Source organism: Egretta garzetta, unplaced genomic scaffold, assembly GCF_000687185.1.
Source record: "Egretta garzetta isolate BGI_Z169 unplaced genomic scaffold, ASM68718v1 scaffold316, whole genome shotgun sequence".
NCBI lineage: Eukaryota > Metazoa > Chordata > Aves > Pelecaniformes > Ardeidae > Egretta > Egretta garzetta.
This window is the reverse complement of record NW_009259971.1, coordinates 189,501-199,651: the sequence shown is the minus strand read 5'-3', so window position 1 is coordinate 199,651 and position 10,151 is coordinate 189,501. Positions and strand designations below refer to the sequence as shown.

General features: G+C 53.0%; 1 protein-coding gene across 1 annotated transcript in view; it reads left to right on the top strand.

Moving 5' to 3' along the window:
* The window catches only part of NOL4L (nucleolar protein 4 like), a gene marked incomplete at its 5' end in the record, with an annotated part of 63,286 nt that overhangs the window by 17,088 nt on the left and 36,047 nt on the right, over positions 1-10,151 (top strand). The window contains 2 exon segments of the mRNA XM_035895832.1: positions 3,155-3,310; positions 6,953-7,064. Of these exon segments, the coding sequence (XP_035751725.1) occupies positions 3,155-3,310; positions 6,953-7,064 (268 nt within the window).

Below are 10,151 nucleotides of genomic sequence, written 5' to 3'. Positions count from 1 at the left end.
AGGGAGCGAGGCCCTGGGGCTGTGGGAGAGGCTGGAGGGGGTGGCGGCAGGGGGTTGAAGCAGAGGGCAGGGGCACGTGGGGCTGCCGGGGCTCGTGAGGTGTGAGGAGGAGGAGGCAAGCGAAGAAACAGGCTGGGGGGGGTGGGGGAAACAAAGGACACTGGGGAGGATAGAGGCTGGAGGGGGTGGCTGCAGGGGGCTGGTGCAGAGGGCAGGGGCACGTGGGGCTGCCGGGGCTCGTGAGGTGTGAGGAGGAGGAGGCAAGCGAAGAAACAGGCTGGAGGAGATGGGGAAAACAAAGGACACTGGGGAGAAAAGAGACCTGGTGGGGAGCCCAGGGGAGAGGAGGGGAGAGGAGAGAGCGTTAAGGATGCTGGGATGGTGGGGAGGAGGCAGGAGAAAGGGGGTGAGACTTGCGGGTTGGGGGATGCAGGGACAGAAAGGGAGGAGAGACAGGGAAGGGGGAGAGGCAAACTAGCATTGGGCAAACGTAGGAAATGGTGGGGTGCCTGTAAGGTGGCAAGGGGATGTCCTCAGCACCTGAAATGCTGCCTGGTTCCAAGCGCCTCTCTCAAGGCTGAGCTTTGCTCCTGGAATCTTCTATGCATTTCGGGGGCAGGTGACTTCCCATAAAGCCCCAACACCAGGAGGGGGTAAAAGCATGCCTTATTCCTAACTGAATTTTTATTGCTTTTTAAACCGAAAAGGGTTTTTTTGCGCCGTTCTGAGATATTATGGGCTCTGACTCATGCCTTGAATTACTTGTGAGCAGTACTGGGTGTGGAAGGAGGAACCAGAGGGGCGTGGGCCCTCGGAGAGGTAGCCTGTAGCGCGCGTGTCCTCTTAAATCCTAGGTCAACATTTGGTTATATTGCCAGGTATAAGCCTCCGTAGCCCTAGAAGCGCTGGCTTGATACAGCTTCTTATATCCAGTGGCTTTGATACCGCATGCATCTCGCCTGCTTCCCAGAGCTAAGTAATCACAGGGAGAGAAGTCACGGGGCTGATGAGGGGATGGAGACGCGAGGAGCCAGGGGAGGGTCGCTGCAGGGAATGGGATGTCGGGGAGGCAGCTCCGGCATCCAGCCAGGCTGGAGGGGAAGGCAGCGCTGGGTGAGCAGGGAGGCTGCAGCGATGCCCGCACCCCGAGGTTACCTTAACTGCATTCCTTCTCAAACCGAGGAGGGAGCCGGGAACCGCTGGCTGTGCAGGGAGGAGAGCGTTAGCTGTTTGGGATGGCCCTGGAAACAGTGATTTGCGTAGGGGCTTGGTTACAACCTTAATTTTGAGGGCACTGCTTGCTTCATCTGACTGTGCTTTTCTGCTGGTGCATTTTCCTTTGTCCTGTTTCCATAATTATCCTCATTTCAACCCTGTTATGAGGATTATTGGTCAGTAGGAAGCCTCCTAATGCCCGCTCCTCCTTGGCAGGGGAGTACCCATGCCCTCGATTAAAGTGAAACTCCCCAAACGGTGACAGAAGAAATTAGATCTATATTCCTCAAAGACACTCCCTCGGGCGAAGTTTCCCGACCCCCACCACGGCAGCACTGCCACCCTGCCCCTTGTGTTCGCTCTCAATATTCTCTTTGTTACAGCCACCTTTATATACGGCTCGGGGCTCCCCGGGGAAGGCAGAGGTGGTTTGTGTTGGAAAATCCTCCTGCCCGTGTCCCGGGTGAGCACACCGACCCGTCCCGCTGCAATCCGTACCCAGCACAGGCGGGATTTCTGTTCCGAAATTGGGGTGAGGAGCCAACTTTAACAGGCAGCGCTTGACACTAAAAGACTGCTTCCCCACGGTGCTGGGTAGTCTTTAGCAGAAGGCGGTCCCTCTCAGTGATTGATTTTTGAGAGTCCCTTGGCTGGTAGCTTAAGAAGAGCGTTTATTCAATCTATAGCCCGTATAAGATACTCAGAGCCCAACCACTAATAGCAACAAAAAGTACAGGTTGGGAGATGGGGTGTTCCCTTTGCCTTGCAGACCTCTGCCTGCACTCACAGGTGCGTGAACGCGCGTGAAAAAGATAAGTTAGCAGGTCGTTGGGATGTGCGGTGGGTTGCTGCTCAGCAGCCCGCTGCCTACCAGCTGGATGGCATCCATGCGTACCTTTTCGGAAAGCAGGCCCCGAAGGGACGTAGTCTGTGTATATATAGATATATATACACACACACACACACACATATCTATATGTGTATATAATATATATATTTTTATATATGTACAGCTGTCTATGCAACAATGGCATTTTTTCAAGGAGCAAGCTAAGCGACCTCCGGAAGCCTGGCCCTTTTTCAGCACCCCCAGCCATTCGAGCAGCCAGCGACTGCCTCCCATTAGCAGTCCCCGCTCTGGTGCTTTGTGCCGGAGCGCCGTTAGCAGCTGCCGGGTACCAAAGGCTGCCTTCCCTTCCCGCGGCACACCCTGCCAGCGCGAGCTGACACCGTTGGTGCCAGTCAGCTCAGAGGAGCACTGCTCCCCACACTTCCCACTCCCACCAGTCTGTCACCACTGCCGTGTGGCAGAATTACTGCCTCCTGCTCTCCAGCACATCCTAACACACAAAGAGCTGTGCTGCTGCTGCCAGCGCTCAGCTGCTCTGCGTATGCGGGAGAGGGAGGGTGCCTTGGAAAGGTCAGTGCGGGGAAGCAGGGCGATTCTGTCTCCTTCCTTTAGGGGCCGTATCCTGGCATCGCAGCAAAACCTCATCCTGCTGGCTGATCCGTGTCCGTGGGGACTGCAGCCAGCGAGGGTACCCCGCGCTGTGGGGCTTCCCAGGATGGTTTAGTACCATGTGCAGGTCCAAAGAGCTTCCTCTGCCTGTTCCCCGCCTAGCAAAATCATCCCAAATTATGAAAAATGGAATTTCTCAATTGGTTGTGACTCCACTCTGGACTCTTCCCTTGTTTTTGTTCCTGGCCCAATTTCACTGACAGCTTTAGCAGCACAACAGCAGCAGCCGCCACTGCCCTGGCTACAGCAGGATCCTCCCCTGAGCACTGTTTAATTTATCCCCCACATCCCCCGTGCCCAAGGCAGCCCGGGGCTGGAGCACCGCGACTCTGCCCCCTCCAACCGCATTAGCCCCGGGCCGATCTTGTCACCCCTGTCACCCATCGCTGACACTAACTCGACTTGCCTGCACTGTTGTAGGGGGCAGATGGACTGTCGGAGCCCGAGGGCATCTCTCTGAAACGCGTGGCTGTGGTGGAAGATTTCTTTGACATCATATACTCGATGCATGTGGAGAGCTCGTCGGAGCCGGGCAAAGCACCCAAACATGCCGGGCAGAAGAAAACCTACCGAGCGGTGAGACTCCCCCTTCGCGTGCCCCGGGCAGCGAGGGGACGGGAGCGAAGGGGCAGAGGGGCCGTGGGAGCAGGCATCCCGCGGGGATGGGGACGGGAGGGCAGGTAGAAGCAGAGCCGCTGGCGGGAGGCGGAGGCGAAGGAAAGTCCTGTTTGCCTGTGCGGGGAGGCGTGAGAAAGGAGTCGTTTGAAGGCAGAGCAGCTGTGCTCGGGAGACGGGAAACCAGGCTGCAGTGGCAGCACAACCGTACGGCTGCTCGGAGAGGAAAGACCAAGTGAATCATTCAAAGACAACTGTATGTGTCTGGGGGAAAAAAAAAAAGAAAAAGAGAAATGCTCGGTATTGCTGATGGGCAAGGGGACGTTTGCCCAGTCCCCTGCACGCTCTGCTCCATGCCATCCGCCTCCCTGTCTCCCTTGGCTGGAGGGAGGTGTCGTGCGTGGGCCTTGAAGGGCAGGAGCAGCCAGAAAGGGGACTGGAGCACGGCCGGAGCCCGCCCCTCTTCCCTGGCCCAGTGGATGCTCTCGCCAGCCCATCCTGGGTTTCCTCCATCACAAAATGGAGGCAGGCACCGAGCTAAGTCTCGTCAGGTGCTCCATGGATGCTGGGAACCAGCTCTATCCATCCTGAAACCACTCTAGTTAGGTCAGGAATAATTTAGCTTGTAGTCTGCTTCTCCAGGGAGCTCGCTGTTTCTCCTGACTCTGCACAGCCATTCGGTGCAAACATTTGGGCTCTCCTTTTACAAGAAGAGCTGAATTTACTGTCCAACACCGAGCTACTCCCTTGAATCCCACAGCCCTAAGGACCAGGTCGCTTAGAGACAGAAGTGGCTGGCTGGCAGCTCGTGTCTCTGGTGTATTCATCATCTTGGAGAGGTCTGCGCAGGCTGCCCTGGTCTCTGCGATGATGCCTGAGATTATGCAGGGCTGGGTGTGCTGCCGGAGCCGGCTCGGGGTGGAGTCTGTCCTGCCTGCCTGTGTCCCCAGCCGTCAGTAGCTCTGCCTGCTGCCAGTGCGGAGGGGCACCCCGGTGCCCTGCAGCCCCCCATGCGTGGTGGGAGCCCCCCGGGGAGCAGGGCTCTGTGCTCACCGCTCCTGGCATCGCTCCATGCCCTGCGCGCTCAACTCCAGCCCCTGCGGCAGAGCGTGGGGCCGGGGGCCGGGGCACACACTGACCCTCCCTGGCCGGGGGCAGGTGACCTCTTTAGAGTCGCGGGGGGGGGACAGGCCCGCCAGCACGACCGCAATTCAAAAACTTTCCGCTCATTTCCCCAGCAGACCACCCTGACCCTCCCCTAATTCCTTCAATTCAGCTCTCTGGAGGACTAATCTGTGCCCTGCACAGCCTCGGGGGAGCAGGCTGGATCCGTCTGTTTTCCCAGGCCTGCTCGCAGCAGTCAGAGAGCTTCACGCTCCACCCCTCCGTCTCCCTCTTGAGCTGAGATCATCACATTAGCAGCGTGTATCCCCTCCTGACCTGGCAGGACGCTGCTCTGGGAGGTGAAATGCTGCATAGCGCACAAAGGGACGCTGCTGGGCGGTCAGCTCGGGAGGCTGCCGTGTCCCCTGCCGCTTCTCTCCTTCTCCCTTTCCCCACCGTTTCTGATTAGAGGCACTGGAGAGTTTGCCCTTGTCCGTGACCTCCGGAGGGAGGCAATCAGAAAGGGAGTTCGGATGGGAGATAACTCATCAAGGAAGCTGTCTGCTCTGCGGAGCATCAAATCAGCTGAGAAATAACAACTGTATCAGTAAAATTAGCTGAACGTTTGCAGCAGAGACCGTGGGCTTGCTGGAGCGAAAGAGGCAGGGAAGCTGGGCACAGCCCCGCCGGCGGCACGAAGGGACAGTTCCCTGCCTGCACCACGATACCACGTTTGCCACCAGCAATTTTCAGGCCGCTAATCTCAGCGGTTTTGTGGGAGTCCCTAGCGCTTGTGTGTTGATAAATACTGTGCAGAGGCAAAGGCTGAGCTGGGCAGCCGCTTGGTCACAACAGCGCTCGGTGGGGCTGTAGCTAAATAGAAGGAGAATCCCAGGAGGACCAGGCACTGCATCCTCCATTTGAACGGCTGGGACAAGGTCCCCGCCTGAACTTTCCACCCATCTGGCATTAGCGTGCATGCAAAACCTCGGGCTCTGCTGCCGCTCAGTGGAGATAAATGTCTCTCCCTCCCTCCGCAGCGTCGGGTCACGGGGCTGTGTTTGCCATGATCAAGCAAACCCTCTGCCCTCTGCCCCATCCCACTTCTGTAGCATTATTTTATTCCAAGCTTAAGCATCACCCTTTCCTGTAGGATAGAAAAAATTCTTGGAATTTAGGTATTTATAATTTTTGTTAACAAAATAAGGTGGGAGGGTGATGCCTGCTGGCCAGAGGAGGGGGATCAGGACATCCTGGCTGCCCTCCTGGCTCGGGCCCATCACCAGCCGTCGCTCGCAAGGTGTCTGGTTGCAGCCCTGCTTCCCGTTCTGAGCCCCACTTCTGCCGGGCTCGCGGCCCCAAGGACTGGCACAAACAATTGAATTTCTGTCTGCTTTCTGACCCCACTTGTAAGTGCTGTGACCCCTCCTGGGGTCACGGCCCCTGGTTTGGGAACCGCCGTGCTAGGACAAGTCACTTAGACCAAACAGGATGGGTGAGTAACCGTAGGAACCAGCCCCAAAGTAAGAGGTGGGCTCTCCACCTCTTAATGCCTTCCAATTAAGACCAGATGTCTTCCTGGAAGATGTTTTGGGCAAACCACAGGCTCCTGGGCTGCAGGAGAACCTGGGTGAAGGTCCCTGACTTGTGCTACGCAGAAGGTCAGGCCCCGATTTGATGGTCTCTTATGGCCTTAAAGAAATCTACATTAAAATTGTCTCATTCCTTCTCCAAATAACCTAGTCCTGATCTTTAGAAATAGTGTAAAATTGCTGCTGGCAGGGATTAATTGGAATAACAGGACTCTGGTAGCCAGGCACCTTCTGTGGGTGCTTAGGTCTGGGTACAGTGTTTAACTTCAGGCATCCAAGTTTTAAATATTTATCCTTAGCTTTTCCTCCTCTGTAAAATACAACTATCCCACAAAGGTTCAGGAGACTTAGTTCATTACTGTTTGTAAAAATGTTTTCAATTCCCTAGATAAAATATGTCACAGAAGTGCAAAGTATTATTAACAGTAATTGATTGTCATTGTGGGAAAAAGTGACCTGCCCTTACAAAAGATTAATGGATTCTTCAGGTTACTGGTGTGATGGTAATTAACAATGCAAACAGAGCTGACGAGACCTTACTTTCTCATTTGATTCTTACACGTTGGTAGCTTCGCTCTTCCCAGACTCCGAGGGGGAACGGAAAGGAGTTTCTGGGAAGGAGCGGCTACGCAGGGAGTCCAAAGGTCTGTTCGTTTGCCTCTCGGTGCCTCCCCGACACACCAGTTACCCTCCCAAAATGCTCCTCTGTCAACAGCTGCTCCAGAGGGAGGGACACAGGGGTCCCAGGGCTGACAGGAATGCTGTGTTGCTGTGAGTCGTTGATGTCCTTGGCTAGGCTGAGCGGGCGCAGTGGGCGGGTGCTGGTGCTCTCCTGTGCCCTCCACCCGGCTCTCCCTTAGGCATTCTCCCTCGCCCAGGACATACAGCCGTCTCGTTGTTTTCCCAGATTGCAGAGACCTATGCTTTCCTCCCGAGAGAAGCTGTGACCAGGTTCCTGATGAGTTGCACCGAGTGCCAGAAGAGGATGCATTTCAACTCCAACGGACTGGAGCCCAAAGGTAAACGGGGATGAATTCTGCCAGCAGAGCTGACACAGCACTTCGTACCAGCATGGTATCACTGCTAGCTGCCAGGATACTGCCCCATCGATGAGAGATCTCTTTACCAAATGGTTTTCCTAACGTGTGTTATTTTTCACACCCTTTTATAGCCAAGCTGAAAGAACTGCTTAAAAATCTGCTTTATCCATCGCTGTTTTCAGCTTAGAGAGCAGAAGCGGTCCAGCTTGCTTTCCGAGCAGGCAGGCAGTTTCACTTCTGAGTTCACCTTCCCCAGTGCAACCCTACAAAGCTGGGGTCAAAACCACTTCAGATATGTCTGCAATCAGCCCATAACTGTGGGGGGGGGTAGAAACTTGGATTTCTGAACAAAAAAAAAAGACCTAGAGTTTTACCTTTAAACTATTAAATTAGTAATGAAAGACACTGAATAGGCCTGAATAACTTTCTGATAAAGAAGTAATTTGCAGTAATTAATAGATGTGCAAGTCATGATCCTGTTTTTGATAAGGGGAAGTGTTTTGGTAATCAAGGTTCCATTATGCCTATGTATACAAGCAATTAGCATGGCCATTGTGGTGGTTGCCTCATTATGGTTCTGTTTACAAAAGAACAGCTCCTAGGCCTAGAAGATAAGCAGTCGGTAAGATGGGGCAAGGTGTTCTTCCAGAGTAAATGGTTAAAGGTGATGTTTGTGTGGTTTTTTTCTGAGTTACGAACTTGTTTCCATGATCGAGTGCAAAGCATCAAACTGACTCTGAGAGGTTTCACCCAACGAAATTGCTTTTTTTTAAAAACCATAAGCAAACTGCAGAGAGTCGGACTATTTCAAAACTGTTAAGGCAAACAGGCTCATTTGGCAGCTCTTATCAAGCAGAGGAGCAGAATTAAATGAGCAAAGGACCTGACAGTAGAGAAACTCCAGTATTAAATACTGATTTCCGACTGTTTACTGGTAGGAGCAGAGCTACGGACGGCCCAGAGGTTCCGTCCAAGTGGATTATGTGTGCCAGCTATCCAAAGCGAGTGACTGACGTGCTTTGTACTTGTTTTATTTTTTAGAAACTCTCCCAAATGATCCTATGTGACATTTATTAGCCCAAGCTCCATTACCGCGGCACTTCCCTCTCTGCCAACTGAGGACCCGATCCCTCTTTCCAATTAGGTCAAGAGAATTTTCGGCCTTTGGCCTCACTGGGAGCAAACCCGACCTCTGCACTGGTTGCACCGCATCCATCACCAGTGACACTCCCAAGTACTGCGGCCGCAGCAGTCGGCTCAGTGGACGGGAAGGGTGATGGGATGAGAATCAGGCCAACAAGGATGTTGCCTGTTGGCTTGACCCAAAATGGGACACTTGACTATAAACGCTTGCCGCTTGCCGAGCCAGGATCCCTTTTCAGGAGGCAGCTGATGAAAAGGGTCATTGTTCCTTCAGGGGCTCCCTCCTGCCCACCCACCACCTTCACGTCCCCCGTGTCTCCCCCAGCGACACGGCACCCATCCTGGCTCAGAGGACACCGGGTGCTGAGTGTCCTCCCCAGAGCAGTTCTAGCTGTGGAAACCGTGATCAGGGCTGAGATGTGACTGTCCTGAGCAAATTTATAAATTAATATAAATTATAAACTATTTTCATAATTATGAATTATTTTCATAAAGCTTTCCCCCTTACCAGTTCTCTTAAAAATTGATCAAACAGGAAAACAAAGGATCCTGCAGATAAAAAGTCCTGCTTCTTACCCACCAGAGAGGAAGGCCAGAAGTGCCTTTCTGCCCTGAATAGTACCTAAATAGTGACTAAGTACCTGTGAAAATGCAGGGAGTAGATTAGATAAGGTAACTTTTCCTGGGGAAGAGTGCCTGATTTCACCAATACATATTCAGGAATTTATCGGGTGCAAATCACCTAAAAAACCATCGGGGTGGTAGAAGAATTACCTGGGTGTGTGCGCATGCGAGCACACCTACGAGCAGATGTAGGTGAAGTTTAACCCAGCAAGATGAAAAGTTTTGAGTCATTCCCATCTCTTCCTACTTCTCAGGTCTATTAAACAAATCTCAACACTTGTCATTTGTGATCACAAAAATCCCTAATTAAATGTATCCGACATCAAACCCTGCCGGGCACTCACATAATTCATAAAAGCAAATGGTCTTCCTCCTGGGAAACTTGGAATGTCCCTGGACTTTGTGGTGATCTCTTTATGCTGCTGTTCAATCAGGAGTAATTCCAGTGGCGTTCTACAAGTGGGGAATTAGGAACAAAACCATCTTGCTTTAAACCGTACAGCCTGTCCCATCTGCATGTCCAGCACGTGGGGCATGTGATAGAGAGAACTTTTTGAAAAATGAGCTAAAGGATTCCAGGAGCCCCCTCTTGTGACGTAGGGGGTGAGGATTGTTCCCGGAGTCCCCCAGGCCTTTTAAAACAAAGGCTTGCTTTCTTTTCCAGTGAGCTTGGAAGAAGCAGGGGTTGGTTTCTTAGGCTGAAGCTCTTATCTGCTGCAGTTGCACAAATTCACAGTAAATTTGGGGCTGCTAATGGGATTATTCCAGATTTACATCGGGGTGGTTTCCGGCAGAATCTAAGCACCAAAAATCATCTGCCTCCCTCTTCCTCCCCATGTGAGGATGCTGAGCTGCTTCTGTTGAGCCTCCTTCATTTCTGCAGCGCTGAACTATTAAGTGGGGGATGGCAGGCGAGCAGCGCATCATCCTCGGATCATCCTCGGAAGGCTCACCTCATCCACGCCTGTGCTTGAAGGGGAGAGCAGCTCTTAGCAAATGCTTTCCTGAACTCTTTTTAAAGACTCAAACACTGATGACCCCAGCCACCCTGGGTAGGGGGCAGATTTTGTTCCTGGGAGCTGTTTCCCCTTTCAGCGCAGAACCTGACTGTGAGAAGCACCCCTTGGGCTGGGATTTCGGCGTCTTTTCTTCCCAAGATAACAACCTTACAGTGTAGAATAATGGGCTATTGCGGGTATGTAATAGGTAGAGGCGTAGAACTGCTCTTAATTAATCTATAGGTGGAAGCATGGCAGGGACCACTGATACACAGCCATGAGAAGGGAGGGCTTGGTTTGC